Source organism: Python bivittatus, unplaced genomic scaffold (genome assembly GCF_059951505.1).
Source record: "Python bivittatus isolate LINGU-HERP-01145 unplaced genomic scaffold, Pbiv_v1 ctg000330_np1212, whole genome shotgun sequence".
Taxonomy (NCBI): Eukaryota; Metazoa; Chordata; class Lepidosauria; order Squamata; family Pythonidae; genus Python; species Python bivittatus.
Window position 1 is genome coordinate 52,124,098 of NW_028277058.1, and position 16,108 is coordinate 52,140,205.

The 16,108-nt window shown below is 40.8% G+C and overlaps 1 protein-coding gene across 1 annotated transcript in view; it reads right to left on the minus strand.

The window, feature by feature from the left end:
- Nucleotides 1-8,461, minus strand: part of SLC15A5 (solute carrier family 15 member 5) — a 53,406-nt gene extending 44,945 nt beyond the window's left edge. The window contains exons 1-2 of the mRNA XM_007422978.3: nucleotides 8,101-8,461; nucleotides 6,440-6,662 (exon numbers count right to left, since the gene is read on the minus strand). Coding sequence (XP_007423040.1) covers nucleotides 6,440-6,662; nucleotides 8,101-8,461 — 584 coding nt within the window. The remainder of the gene's footprint in view (nucleotides 1-6,439; nucleotides 6,663-8,100) is intronic.
- Between the last annotated feature and the right edge of the window lie 7,647 nt (nucleotides 8,462-16,108).

Sequence of the window (16,108 nt, forward strand, 5' to 3'; positions counted from 1 at the left end):
AATATGCAATCTGTTGCTTTTCATCAACTAGCATTCAGTGGTATACTGTGCCCGAACCTACCGGCACCATGTAGTCCATGTAGAAGAAGTAATGAAGCAAGAGAAATCTGTAGAGTGGATAGGCCACTGGAAACCTACTTTATGAAGAATTGTAATTGTGTACCTTAGTGCTGTTCACATTAACTGGCAAAAAGCACAAAGTTTCAGATGAGGGCATTTCCCAGTTTACCTAGAGAAGTCATGAACTGAATCTAAGTCCATCTACATGCATAGAATCTGTCCTACTGTTGAGTTATCACCCTTTGGGGGCTGGAAGTCCTCAGTTTACATGTAAATGTAAGTCCAGATTTTCCCAGAGGTGTGACACACATGAAGCAGATTTATGTACTATTATATGAGGAATCACTACATATCACTCTCAGGTGTGGATTAATTTGCTCAAACTTTCAATCTCACAAAGATAGGGATTTGTTAACTCACTGAGCATTTCTGCTTACAGATAATGGGGAATGAGTACCTTAGATAAGCTTTAAAATATAAAATTGTTACACATCTATTTTAAATGCAGAGAAACATAGGTAAGTGTTCTTTCACTTCCCATCTTGATTAGTATATCCACCCCTAGCAGGAACAGAAATTAGAATTTGCTGAACATGGAAGAGGAAGAATCATACAGCTGAATGGCTACAAGAAAAGTCGTGGGCCAGAATCAAAAGGGATACGCTGTGTGCCAGAGCAGTGTATAATAATTATTCTGGAGAAAGTAGAATACAAAGGTCTATGCTTTAATTCTCATGGATTTTTTTTTTAATGTGAATACAGATTTTCTTTCAATTTTTTAGTTTAAGATCCACATTGGAATAAAGTCAATAGAACCCAAATGGGGACAATCCAGAATGATTACTCAGAAAAAACAAAACAGAACAAAAACATGAAACATTAAAAGAATCTAGTTTCTTTTAACAAGACTGTGCTTATCTTATGCACACAATTGCTACTGATTTGCACTGATTTTCAGTTTAATGCAGTCGCTGTCGATTTGCATTCTAAAAGTTGTACTTTTATGCGATTAAAAAAAAAATACGAATTCGTTTGTGAAGGTGGTCCATAAGGAAGCTGTACCGGGTACCAGGTTGGGGAAGCAAACAAACCATTCATACAAAATCTAACTTTTTTAAACTCTTGACTTCCCACTAGCTAAACATTTGATCTGTTCCTGTTTTCTAACAGGGGGATTCCTTTGTTCCAATTAATATCATATGTATTCACATCCCAGCTATTATGTGATTGTTGCTTGGTTAGAAGAAAATAATGATGACTCCAAGTGAAGCTGTGAGCAATTAAGGTATACCCAGAATAGGGACCTCAGAAGACAAGAAGTCAGATTAATAGTGCCTTGCAGTACAGGGGCCCCCAAAACTCAAAGCAATTACACGTTTTTTTAAAAGTCAAATTCAACATAGGCTCTATCCTCCTCCCTCCCATTTAGAGACACCCCCACCCCCAAAAAGCAAATGAAGAGGGGGAAGAGGCCAGGGCTGGTGCCTGGTTAAAGGAGGAGGAGAAAATAAAACACACGGTTGCTAGATTCACAGATTGCACTAAGCTATCATATGTGATGGGGTTTTGTATTCCCTTTATGTGTTGTATGAAGCCAGCCACTGTGTGCCACCATTTATAGCTTTACTTATTTACAATATTTATAGCCACCCCCAATCGCTCACACCTCTGGGTAGCTCACAGCGTATAGCAATACGAATAAAGGATATTCAACCTAAAAAGGAAAACAAAAACAAAAAAGTCCAGGAAAAAAAATCCGTTCAGAGAACCTAAACACACCCAAGAGGTCCATCACCCAGTCTGACCCAACTGGGGTTCATTCACTGAACCATATTTAAACAAACCAGGCCTTAATGTGATGTGCAAACTGGGTCTGTGTTTGTGTTAGGAGACAGAAAGAACCCAAGAAGGGGAACTGGAGGGGACCAGGAACTGGAGTAGATTGTTCTAAGAGTGTGAATGGAGCCTTGAAAGAACTTTGCTGAGAATTCTCTGTTAATTGTAGATTAACCACTTTTTAAGAGCCTTCATAGTTGGACACAAGCAACACAGATTTCAATAAATCTTGGTATGAGGTTTGTCCCTTTTGAGAGACAGGCGCCTTTCTTCCTCCCGTCTAGTCCTCATAAGAAACAGCCCTTTAAGAAGACATGTCTGGCTTGCCTTTCACATCTTTCCTCTACCCCCTTTTCCTTGGGTGCCGTGTTTTCAATTGCAATCAGCCCTGAGGAAGGATGACAAAGCTCCGTAAATGGTTTGCGGAGAGGTGGTCTTCACTAAATAAACCTACATCATTTATGGCCAATGAAGCTGCATGGAAAGAGATTTAGGTGAAATACTTCTTAACCCAGCATATAATCAATCTGTGGAGTTCATTACCCAAGACATGGTTATGGCCAGTAATGGGGACGGTTTTAAAAGGGGATCATATACATTCATGAAGGATAGGTCTATGCAGAGCTAACGGTTTTGGAGACCATATTCTATCTCCACGTTTGGGGCAATATGCCTCCATATATTAGTTGCAGGGGAACAATGGAAGGAGAAGGTCAGGATGAGGGTATTTGGAGAGGGTGGTTCAGGAACATTAAGGCTAAATGTAATGGAAGCATCTGAAATACCCTCCAAAATGCAAAAGAGACTTCCATTGGGAGGGCCACCCAAAATAGACCGGGGTTCTGGGAGCCACAGGGGAGATGCTGGTTGACTGCCTTTTTTGAATACCAGTCTAAGAGATGCAAATCAGCAACTATGGAGTCAAGGAAACATTACTTCAGACAACAAGCTTACAGGGATGGGGCCAAAGACTAAGCTATGTTTTACTAGTTCTATTATTACGAGAGCCAATGTGGTGTAGTGGTTAAGCCACCAGGCTAGCAACCCAGAGACCATGAGTTCTGGTCCCACCTTAGGCACGAAGCCAGCTGGGGGACCTTGGGCCAGTCCCTCTCTCTCAGCTCTAGGAAGAAGAAGAAGGCAAGGGCAAGCCACTTTGGAAAATCTTGCCAAGAAAACTGCAGGGGCTTGTCTGGGCAGTTGCCAGCAGTCAACACTGACTCGAAGGTGCATCATCATCATCATCATCATCATCATCATCATCATCATCAAAAATACTACAATGTGTGTTTCTTTCTTCCCCCCTCCTTTTTTTTGATACAGAAATTCATTTTCTCACCTGGCTTTCTTCAACTACCTTAAACTCCTACGCCCTGCTCAGATTACCTCAAGGATCTATTTTATATAAATTAATCTTCTCTTTTGTAATCAACACTAGGAAATGTCACTTTGATTAAAAAACCCACCTTCTCCTGAATTACTAGGACTGCAGTACAATAAATTCTCCTGAGCGACCATTTGGATGGGTCTTCAGCCTTAATTCTCTGGAGTCTTATTTAATCAAAATGATGTTGCTAATTAAGGATTAAAACCCAGAATTGAATTTTTAAAAAGGAAGATTTTTCTTTCTCGCTCTCTCTTTTGGGTAGGTCAAGGAGGAAGAATTTGCTGTGAAGAACCAAACAATATTTTTCCCTTCGGTAAAGCTGCAATATTTAGGAACAGATTTATTCCAAAAGGAGAGATGTCAAAGTAATTGGGAGGGCTGGTGGAAGAGAATAAAGAAGCTAAACTGAGAAAAACAATCCTCTAAGGAAACAAAAAGTAGCACATTTTCACGGATGCTTTAATTCTCAATAATAAAATGTATTCAGCTTCCTTAAAGCACATTTTCTAACTTTCTGTGCTCCTCTTCCACAGTCACAATGGAAATGTCAAGGTAAGGAGCCCAGCGATGAGACTAGGTCACATCTGAAACTACTATCAAATGATCCTTTTTTTCTGCTATCACATAACCACGTTGTTGAGATGCTTTCCTGAATTTTATTACGGGATAATCGGTAGCTGAATGGAGGACTTCCCTTTGCGACGCCCCTCCATTTCTGAAACTCATATAAGACACACATCTCAAGCAGGAGAGGCAGCCATGAGCTTTTACAAGCACCTACAGTGGGCTCAATTGTCTTCTTTTAATACTTCCTCTCCTCCATGTTAACACATGTGGAATTGCAGACATTGCTTAAGGGCAAGATCTACAGAAGCAGCTGCCAAATAATATCAATAGTGACTTTTACCTTCCTATTTAATCCAAAAAGAAGAATAGGCTATCAGTTTTACAATGCCTATTTTTTCTGATGCCGAAGTTGCTTTTCCAATTCTGCTGATGGCATCACATCTGGTCACCTCAATAAAGCTCAATTGCAATACTCCTGTCTCTCCCTGATGAAAATTTATCAAGTTGCATCCCATTTGCATGCTTAAAAAAGCCTCCTTATGATTGCCCAAGAAAGAGAAAGAAAAGCAGTTTTTGATTTACACCTCAACAATAACCTGAGTGGCTATCCTGAAGTGAGAACTTGGCTTTGTTAACAAGACTCCTAATGAAAGGATAAAAAGATCCTCATTAATTCCAGACCTTTGAAGAGAAGAAAGCTTCTTCCCATCTAGGAAGGATCTTCAGGCTTCTTGCTCAGCTGAGCAACTCTCTTCCTTTAGAAAAAGCTGAGCTGCCTCCATCATACCCAAGCCAGAAAACAAGGTTAGGTATATGTTTATATGAACTCCTATTTCTTCTCCTTGGTCCCGAAGCTAATTAACGTCCATGGACCCAATCACTGCAAACTTTCCTGAAGTGTGTGTCCAACATTTATTTTCATCTCCCTTGGAAGATGTTCCCAGTTCTGCTTTTAGGCCACTCTTAACCTTCCTTTCCCAACAAGCCTTGCCTTTGCTATTCTCTTTTCAATAAGTCCTACATTTCCAAAAGTAGTCACCTACCTTTGCTAGGAATATAGTAGATGTGATTTTATAGCTCAACTCTCTCTTGTAAACATTGTTTTCAACGAGTCTTACTGGATGTTTCTGCAGAGAAGGACCAGACACTATCTAGAGAAACTTCCTTTAAATGCTTTAACTTGCAATAAAATGCTTTAGAACTTTATAATTAAATATTCTTCAATTAACCTGAATTGCTCTGTTAAGGTTATAGTCACAGCTGAACATATCTAACCACCACCCTCCCCCATATTAAATATATGAGTGCGCTTTGCTAACCATTGAGTTTTCTGTACCTTTCCTGTTTATTGCACTTGTGACACGTTTGTTTTTAAACAAACAAACAAAGAAGTAAAACAACATATGAAGGCAACAGATATCCTCAGTGTTTGAGTCTTAATTTTGCATTTAAAATTGTGGTAAGATCATGGGGGAGACTTAGCCAAGCAGTAGTACATATGAAAAGAATCTGGGTGTCCTAGTAGATAACAAGTTCAACATGAGCCAAGAGTGTGATGTAATTGCTAAAAAGACAGATGCTATTTTGGGATCTATTAACAGAAGCATAGAATCCAGATCACAGGATTTCTCTGATCAGGCCCCACTTGGAATTCGGTGTCCAGTTCTGGGCACCATAGTCTAAAAAGCATCTCAAAAAACGAGTTCAGAGGAGGCCTACGTGATGGTGAGGGACTGGAAATCAAGTCTTGTAAAGATTGATGAAAGGAACTGATAATAATAATTGCTTACATTTATATGCTGCCTGACTCCCAGCAACAAATGAGCCATGTACCGTACACATTGTTTAAAGTGTTAAAAACAAGAAAAATAATGAGTCAAAAATGAAGAGTAAAGATGGCAAGGGTGATAAAACCAGATGGGAACAAGGAAAACAACCTACACAATCAAAAGTGGTCTTCAGTCACCCTCGCCAAAGGCCTGGGTGAAGAACCAAGTCTCCAAGGCCCTTTGAAACACCAGTAGGGTGTTTGACAGTAGGGTGGGGGCTGTTTGGATCTCAGAGGGAATTTTATTCCAGAGGGCAGGTGCTGTGGCAGAGAAGGTCCACTTCTGGGGTCCTGACAGATGGCTTTGTTTAATTCAAGGAACCTGGAGCACGCTGACCGTGCCAGATCAGGTAAACTGGGTAGATACTATAGGATACAGGCAGTCCTTCAAGTAGCCAGACCCTATGCTATGTAAAGCTTTATAGGTAATGAATTTTCTGACAGAAAGACCTGTCAACCAGTGGAAAAGGTTGCCTTATGAAGTGATATGTCCCCCTTCACTGGAGATTCATCTGAAATGCCTTTAAAGGATCCTGCATCAAGAAGAGTTTGGACTAAATGACCTTTGAGGGACTTTCCAATCCTAGGATTCTGTGATAAATTGGGTCATCAGCAATCATTGGACCCTACTGTTTGTCCCCTTCAATAATTAACCACATGAGTGAAATTCCATACCTTGCAACAAACAACCATTTTCAGATTTCCCAAAATGATACCCCTCTCACAGTTGACCATTTACAGCACCTGTACATGACACTGACCAGTAGAAAAATGACAGAAGTGCCTTCGATTTATGTTCATCAGGATTATAAACACTTAAAGGGCACACGATGGCTCTTATTCCTCCGGAGCCAAGGCAGGTGGCCAACAATGCAGTGTAGAAGAGGGCTTTCTGCTCCCTTTTAGCCAAAGTGTGAAGGACATAGTGCTTATCTATGAAAAAATCCTCGAAAGGAAAGGCCACCACAGGTAATAGGGCTGTACCTATAGGAAAAAAGAGGAACAAGTGAAAGCATAAAATAAACATGTCATTTTGGGAAGTTCTGAGGGAACATGTGACTTTTTTGAACTGGTGGGTGCTTTATAAATTTTGTGAGTGGGTTGTGGCTGCTCTGATAAAAGGGCTATTACAAGTGAGGTTGGGCATCCATAAAATGGCTGCCATGGTGGGCTTAGCTTGTCAGAAGATACAATTTACTGCCCTGTCACTCCCTCTCAATTATCTCAGCTGAAGCTTTGTCCTTCGGAAAGTCAATAGGTAGCACGCTTCCGAACAAAGCACAGGGCTGAAGCAACCTGCCATTCTGATTTTTAAACCCCCCCCCCCCCCGGGACCTGTGGTCGGACTCAGAGGCACTCTTGTAATAGATTATTTATTTATTTGTCAAATTTATATAGCCACCCATCCCACAAACAAGTGAAGTGCCTGTGGGCAGCACACAACAAGGCTAAAAACAATTCATTAATACATACCAAACAATTATTATTAATATTAAAAGAAACATTCAACATTGTAAAAAAAAAAAACCCAAAATAAAAGAGAAGAAGTATTAGGTGAAGAGATGTTAATAATATGGGGTGGGGGAGTGTAGTGGGTTTTGTATTTGGGTTTTTTATTTCTGTAAGCCGCCCAGAGACACTGTGAGTGAGTTGGGCGGCTATATAAATTGCTTAAATAAATATAGCCACCTCAATAATTCACCGGTCTCCTGGGGTCCCCAGGCCTGATGGCACAACCAAGTCTTGAGGGACTTCTGGAAAGACACAAGGGATGAAGCCAGCCTCACTTCAGGCGGGAGGATATTCCATCACGTGGGTGCCACAACTTTGGCAGGTCCAAGGCCGACCGCTTAGGACCTGCCAAATGTAGCTCTAGAGCCGACGGGACCCGCAGCGTGTCGTCTCTGCTGCTGAATTTTATTTATTTATTTGTGTGTCAAATTTATATGGCCGCCCATCTCCCACGAAGTGACTCTGGGCAGCGAACAATATTACGCTGGGTTATGCTGGAGGCATAATGAATAAATAATAAAGCTCCACCTTTAATTTTCTAAAATTAAACCAAAACATGAAATAAAGTCAGAAAGACTTGGGACAATATTGCTTACCCTTTCCTTAGCCCAATATCCGTATCAATTCCCTTAATCTGATAAATCTCTGCTTGTTCTCTCAAGGCCACTTAGATCCATTGATTATCCATCGATTACTTTCACAGCAGAAATTGCAGGAAATGCAACATACGGGCCCAATAAATAAAGAAATAATAGAGAGGCCAAATACGCTATTTCAAAGTATGCCGCTCATTCGTGTCTCCCATTTGGTACAGAAACATTCAGGTTTTAGAAAGCCATCATTTGAACACCATCTACATTTTGAAATAACCACCAGCAACAATAAGGCGCCCTGAGAAACTGATACCTACCGATAAAATGCAGCAAGGCACAGAGGTACACCAATCTGATCCGTCCCACTGGGTGTTCGGCAAGCCAGCCCATCAGAACTGGGGTCACCATGCATGCCCCAACAAAGCAAACGTTGAGCATGGCTGCCTCGTAATTGTGATACTCGAGCTTGATGGTGCAGAAAAGGAGCATGTTACAGACGATGCCGAAGAAAGTGAATTTTTCACACAGTTCCACCAGCAGTAAACAAACCATCACCTGGAATTCTTTCTCAAGCATTGAACCAGCCAGGCCAAGGGGATTGGCTTTTCTTCTTTCGTTCTTGGAGACGTGATTCAGAAGCTGTTCGTCCTGCCCAAGTCTTGAGTCTAAGAGAGGCATGGCTGGAGGGCTGCTGTGAGCAATGGGACGTGCTGTGTGTGCGTGCGTGCGTGCTTCCACTACCCTCTTCTGTAATTAACACATCAGTGAGAACTTTGTGTTAGATTCCAGACTCGGCCACAATTTTCAGAGCTTCTACTTCCATTCTTCTTCTTCTTTTTTAACAGATTCAAAACATTGATATTAATTTTATATGACGGCACAACTTTGGCAACCCCCCCCCCCCCAAAAAACCCTGTTTAATTAGCTTGTTAGGTAGCAAACATGATCTGTGCCCTCTCTTCCACCTACCTCCAAACAACAATTGCCGATTAAAATTATGTGAATCCAATACAATGTGCAGCAAACTTTATCTGTCTGTTACAGATAAAACACCTCAGCAAAATTCAAGTATTAGGATCGAGAAAATAACACGAGGCTAATATTCCGATGCTTTAATTAAGCAGCCACGAATGAAACTGGAAGCAAACAGATAAAGATGTGATGGATACATGTTACAGGATGAACAACAGCTTATCGTTATTACATTTTGTTATTTTCTTAGTTAAATCCAGATAAGAAAGTTAATTAGAAAAAAAGTATATTCCACTAGATTTAAGTGTAGTAAGTAGTATCTCCATCAACAAGCCTTCTTCCAAATAATTGCCAAGTGCTAATGAAAAGTTTGGGAGGCATGAAGGAAATCATCTGGGATATCTCCAAACCAAAATATATACATATTTCTCTGTTGCAACTTTGCTCTAATCTCAACCATTTGAGCAAGGTTTCCAGAAAAATGCTTATAGCTGAAATCAGCTGCAGTGTCAGTCTGCAGTTTCAACCGAGAGACTGTACTCGAGTACATGCTTTGCATGTAAAGAGGCCTAGGTTCAGCCCCCCGCATCTCCTGCCTGAAATCCTGCCAGTTGTTTTGGATCCAGACAACCATCAATCATGAATTGCTAACCACAGGACCTGAGTTGACAGAACATACTGAGTCAACACCAAGCAAACCACCTTGAGACTTAGCACCGTGTGTAAAACTAGCCATTGTGGTTTTTCATCCATGCTTTGTGGCTTAGCAGATGTGTGAATCCAGCCAGGGGGCCTTACTCAACCATCCATGATTAAATTGTGGCTTAATGAAATGTGTAAACCCAGTCAATATAAAATAGTCTCCTATGTTTCTAGAGATGAATATGTTGCAGCTTGTGTTCGTTTTGGCATTAAGGGACTCACTGCATTCTTTTTTACGAATGTTAATCCATTTAGGATCTTCTGGTTCTAGTCACGCCTTTTGTTTAGAGAAATTGATCTGTTCATTTACCCATCTACATAACCCAAAAATGCACAAATTTACACATTTCATTAAGCCACAATATCTTTCCTTCTCACTGAGTAACCCCTCCTTGTTCTAATATTCTTAGGACAAAACAAAACTTCCTTACAAACCAAACTACTCCTTCTTCTACGAGTGAAATACTTCTCCACCCTTTTTTGACGACATCCTGGGTGCAATTTTAAGGAACTTCATGCTTCTCCTGGAGGTTCCAGATATGGCCAGGTTTTCCTTAGAGCACTTTAAAACACAGCTTTTTTTCCATGCATGAATATTTAAGGCTGGGTTTCTCAACCTTGGCAACTTTAAGATGTGTGGACTTCAACTTCTAGAATTCCCCAGCCAGCTGGCTGGGGAATTCTGGGAGTTGAAGTCCACACATCTTAAAGTTGTCAAGGTTGAGAAACACTGCCTTAGAGACGTTACCTTTTTGTAACCTTCCTGTTTTCCTACCATTTATTTTGTCTTTTATTACAAGCAAGCAAACCTCAGCTAAGGTGAAAAAAGAGAACAGGTTCACAGTTCAAATTAAGAGCATACTGGATTCATCATTAAAATCATACAGGAAGCACCCTGGCTGGATTCACATTTTTTTTAAGCCATTGCTTAGAGAGCCATGGTTTCTTGAATAAACCATAATTGGCTGAGTTCCCACAACACACTAAGCCATACAATAGTCTTCATGGCATAGGCCAGGAGGTTTATGCAACAGGCTAAATTATGTACCAGCCAGGATTGCAAGGAGTCATCTAGAACTGCAAGGAGTAGGCCACATACACATGTGAGTAAATAGACAAACAAACCATGATTTACAAGCCAAAATGGCTGGCTAAACCGAGCATGTTATCCCCAAAAACCATATCATGGCTTAAGTCCATGGATCTCTTCCTCAACTTCTTTTCACAAACCAGGTAAACCTAGTTTATGCTAAAATAGATTAAATAACCTGCAAGCTCACCTCTTAATATACATTGCCTAACAAGTGACTTCCCCCACTCTTAGGTATGAGACTTCTTCTGGTGAGAAATACACACACCTCATCACTTTTTCATCTTTATTTGATTGGTGTCTTCAGCTGGTATTCATTTGAACTATAACTTTAAACGGAATGCTAGACGTTTCAACTCTTGTATTTTAGGTGATCAGAGCATATCTGTAAACTCCTGGTGAGGATGGTTCATAAAGTTAACCCTTTTTGAATAATAAACACAACCCGCTCACTTATTTATCCAGTTATGGCTAAAACATAAGGGAGCTTGTTTGGTTCTTGTTTAGAGCGCTCAGGGAATCCAACCAACTCTGGTTTATGAAAAAAAGCCCAAACCTTGGTTTAGCATGATATGTGTGAACCCAGTTTATTTATCTGGCTGGCAGCTTTTCCCCAAAACCTCCAGGAGAGGGTTTATTCCTACTTTAGTCCCTTAACTGCCTCTGACAGGGCTGGAACCTGGACCTTTCTGCACTGAAACCTCTAAGCCAGTGTTTCTCAAGCTTGACAACTTTAAGATGTTGGACTTCAACTCCCAGCATTCCCCAGCCAGCCATGCTGGCTGGGGAATGCTGGGAGTTGAAGTCCAACATCTTAAAGTTGTCAAGCTTGAGAAACACTGCTCTAAGCTAATCTCTTCAAAGCCTGAATGATTCAGTTTTTTAAAGGCTCTACATGAAAAGAATGTTTGATGGGCTTTTCAGTGGGTCTGAGAAGTGGCCAATCTTAAATATTTTGCTCCCTTGGACAAAGACAAGATGATGCCAGCTAGTCCTTCCACTCCATATGTAAAAGATGCAACTATCACATCTGGGCTACAAACCTATAGATAACCACTAGATGGTAGCAGTGGGTCATTTTTGGTCTCTCTTTGCTGACATCTAGTGGTTTTGCAGCCTGGATATAGCAGCCATAAGAAAGATTGGCCTGATTGACAGCTCAATTACATTTCACAGTGGTGACAGGGACAAGCAGCCAAGTGTGGTGGCCCAAGCATTCAATCAAACTACTCTGGAGGCTGAGACTGGCAGATTACTTGAACCCAGGGATTCTGGGCTGCAATGGGCTATGCCAATCAGGTGTCTGCACTAAGTTTGGCATCAATCTGGCGATCCCTGGAGAGCTGGGAGCCACCAGGTTGCCTAAGGAAGCACAAGCTTGCTAAACAACTTCGTCCTCCAACAGCTTCTGTAAGTTCCTTGCATCTCCAATTGCCTCACTTTGCCTAAAGGAACAGCCAGTTCAGATAAAGTTCTCACCATATGAAAACTTCGGTAAATACAGAGAGTTGTTGCATAGGATGAAAGATTAAGAAATGAGAGAAAAACTCAAGGGTGATCCAGTTAAGAATAGTCTACTTTCTGTCTACTGCAACAGGTTAAAATGCAGGAATTAGGAAAAGTGTGCAAAACCATTCCCAGAAAAAGTCCTCCCAATATACTTCTGAGTTTCAGGATCCATGAAAGATGTAGAAGTAAACTGGTTAGTGTTTAAACAACTTTTGCTATTGTAGCCCCTCATTAAATGGAAGGGAAGTCTATAGTCTCCCAGTTCTGTTCAGAAGAACCTCATTTTAATAGAAACACTTTCATTCAGTCTTATTTTGAATATTAAATTGGACTACTGAATCTCACCTGTTGTCTAGGCTGGTTTCACACCAAATTACTGTTGTTGAATTATACAGTAAAGGCCTCATTCATATACAGGCTGTGTTGGTCAATCACAATGGCTGCGTTTTCATGTTGTAAATGACATTATAGCTCAGCACGGAGATAACTCAGTCATTCAACAAATCATGGTATAATGCAATGTGTGAACCCATCAAATAAACTAGGAGAATAACACAAGAGATGGGATTGCAAAGGAGGGAAGAAATGAATATTTTTTGCAGGAGCGGTGGACAATACATGACTCTTCAGATTTTGGACTATGCTACTCTGGCACTAGACACATGGGGTGGTGGGACTTGCAGTTGAACAATATCTGGCGGGTGAGATATTTCTTCTTCCTTCTTTAAAGTTTAAATAATGAGAATCCTCTGGGCAGAAGACCAAGATGATGATGATGATGGTGATGAATATGATGATGATAGAAGCCTGCTATCCTACTAAAGTTAGGGAAAAGGTGTATGTATGTAAAGGGGGGAGAATCCTAAGAAATTTAACAATGCTGCTCCCCGCTTCTCTTCCCTCCTCTATCACCTTAATTATTGCCAAGTCCTACATTTCCTAGAGCATAAAAAAAAAAAAAATTAAGGAGGTACTTTGCCAAAGAAAAGGAAGGGAGCCTTCCCTCTGCAATTCAGGCTTTATCACTTACCTCTTAAATCTGAGATATTTTGCTTCTATACAATTCCAAACAGATATCATGCCCTCGAACTGAGGAATGATGGTGGTGTTTGCCTAGGCATACTTAGAAGAGAAAAATCCTTAAGCATTTTTTGAAAAATTAACTCTAGGGCAGATATTTGGTCAAAGTCCAGATGTGGTCCTGTGCCTGAATATTTCTACTCTTGATACTGTAAGCAGCCTACTTCAACCTGGTCTCCTCTGCATGGGGTAGATAATAGTCCCCATCATTGCCAGCCAGCAGATCCACTCTGGGATGGTAGAAATGACAATCCAATACTTCTAGAGGCCCCAGTTTGGGGCAGTTAATGTTGACCTTACCTTTCTGCTCTTGTTAGCGGCCAGTTGCTGAGCCTTCAGTTCTGTAGTGTTTTCTGAGGCCCAACCCTGAAACCACTTAGCCCATGGGAAAATGTTATGCACATTTATTTGGAAGTAAATCCCACTGTTCACAAAACGATGTACTTCTAGATAAATATGCAAAGGTCAGAGCACAGTCATCAAAGATGAGCATTAAACTAGACAGTTGGAGAGTCACTTACTCCCCCCAGAATTTATATTCTACACATTCAGTCTGTTTAGGTTAACAGAAGGAAATCCCTTCCAATTTACAGCATTACAAAGTATTGTTGAAGATTGCAGCAGACGGCTGGAATAATAGGAAGCGAAACCATTTGACCAAGGGGGGACTTTTCAACTTTAAGATTACAGTATGTATACTTTTAAATATTTTGGAACAGTGGTTAAGCCACTCTGTAAACTCTGGATATTTTTGCATGATTTATTGTGTTTCCAGGAAGAAGGGTTTCAGATATTGTGCAATATTCTTGGAAGATCAGTGTAAACTGAAAGGGGAGAAAGGGTGGAAATCAGGCAATAAAGACGTAGGCACTATAATCTTCCTTGCTAATTACTGGAGGCCACGATAGGGTTTGTTTGGGGTTGCCTTGTTGTATTGGGAGTCTAGACATTATGATTTATAAACCTTGGCTTATAACTTAGCATATTGTGTGACCACAGCCAAATAATAACAACAACAATAATAATACAGATAGTCCTCACTTAACAACTGTAATTGGGTCTGGCAACTCCATCACTAAGTGACATGGTCATAAAGTGTGATGTCACATGACCATGACACCTTACGATGGCAGTTGCAGCAGTTCTGGTTGCCATCTTTAACTGTGGTCATTAGGTGCAATGCTGCATGATCGCCATTTGTGACCTCCTGCCGGCTTCTCCATTGACTTTGCTTGTCAGAAGCTGGCAGTGAAAGTCGCAAATGGTGATCACGTGACCACGGGGATGCTACGATGGCCTCAACTACGAGGACCAGTTGTAAGTCTCCTCGTTCAGCACCATTGTAACTTTGAACGGTCGCTGAATGAGTGGTCATTAAATGCGGACTACCTGTAATAATTTATTAAACGTGTATACCATCCAACTCTCAGTGACTCTGGGCAACTCACAACAATCAAAGAAATTACAATAAAATTGATAAAACATAAAAAACAAAGATAAAGGATGGCAAGCGTGATGAAGCAAGGAATATCATTCTCCCTCACCCTCCCTTCGCAGCTCTTCTGAACAACAGCAGAGTGAGGCCTATTGAATAAAATATAGTTAAACAAAGCATGATCAGCACATTGAATGAACCTGTTGGTGTCTTATTCTCCCAGTCCATTCTTATTTCAGATCAGTGAGGCTTTTTCTCAAGTGTGTGTGGACTGAAGTCTCTGTTTCATACATACAAAGATTATGAAAATGAATTCTACTTCTCATTAGCAACCTCGCTACTGTAAAGTTTCCTAGAGCCCAAGCCAAGGACTTCTTTCAGTCACTTGTAGGCCAAATATTCTCTCTCCTTCCTTCCTTCCTTCCTTCCTTCCTTCCTTCCTGCCTGCCTGCCTGCCTGCCTGCCTGCCTGCCTGCCTGCCTGCCTTCCTGCCTTCCTTCCTTCCTTCCTTCCTTCCTTCCGCGATGTCTCTGGTGTTTTTAACTCGTAATCAGTCAAAGGGCCACAAAACCCACATGTAACTCAAAACATTGCCTAATCCTAACAAAGGCCTTTTTGCAGCATGATTAATCCCCATATTCCATGTTGGGGATAGAGAGAGATCTAGTCCTATCATGGAGTGCAAGAAAATTGAGATGATATCTGGATGATGGAGGCTTCAGCTTCTTGAACTCTGAAAAGACAGGAAGCAGAGATAACCGCTTGATATATTTTCTAGCCAAAAGAAAGTTTGGGAAGGCGCTTCCCAATGAGAAATGCTGAGCTGTTTCTGTAGCTGAAATTTGTTTCCCTTTTTAAAAGTAAAGTACACAAGGTAAATATGCATGCTTCAAATTAAAAAGAACACATCACCAATGCTTCCTAGGCACTTTTCTTGCAGATAGACGGAGAAATAGAGGAACCCAAAGTCAGGCCCCATAGACAATTTATTATGCAATTTATTTCATTTATTAATGGAATGTTTGAATTGGTTGCCATTTTCTTCTAAACACTTCCTTACTTGTTTGATGCATGACCTTTGAACTTTCCTAAGTACAGTAATATTTTCTCTGGAAAAAAAAGGTGATGGTTTATGGGGCCTGACTTTTGGCACACCCTGTGTATGTATGTATGTATGTATGTATGTATGTATGTATGTATGTATGTATGTATAGGTATACTACTAATGTTTTGGCACATATCCATGTTCAGCAATGGTTTTATTACCTTACAGCAGGTCTCCTCAACCTCAGCAACTTTAAGATGGGTGGACTTCAACTCCCAGAATTCCCCAGCCAGCATGGCTGGCTGGGGAATTCTGGGAGCTGAAGTCCACCCATCTTAAAGTTGCTGAGGTTGAGGAGCCCTGCCTTACAGGATACAATGAATGATACCATGATGCTCTCTACTGGCATCTGCTTTATTGTTTTACTTTTCTTTCTCCTTCTCTGTTTCTCTCTTCTTCAGCTTCAAACCAAACATATATAATTATATCTGT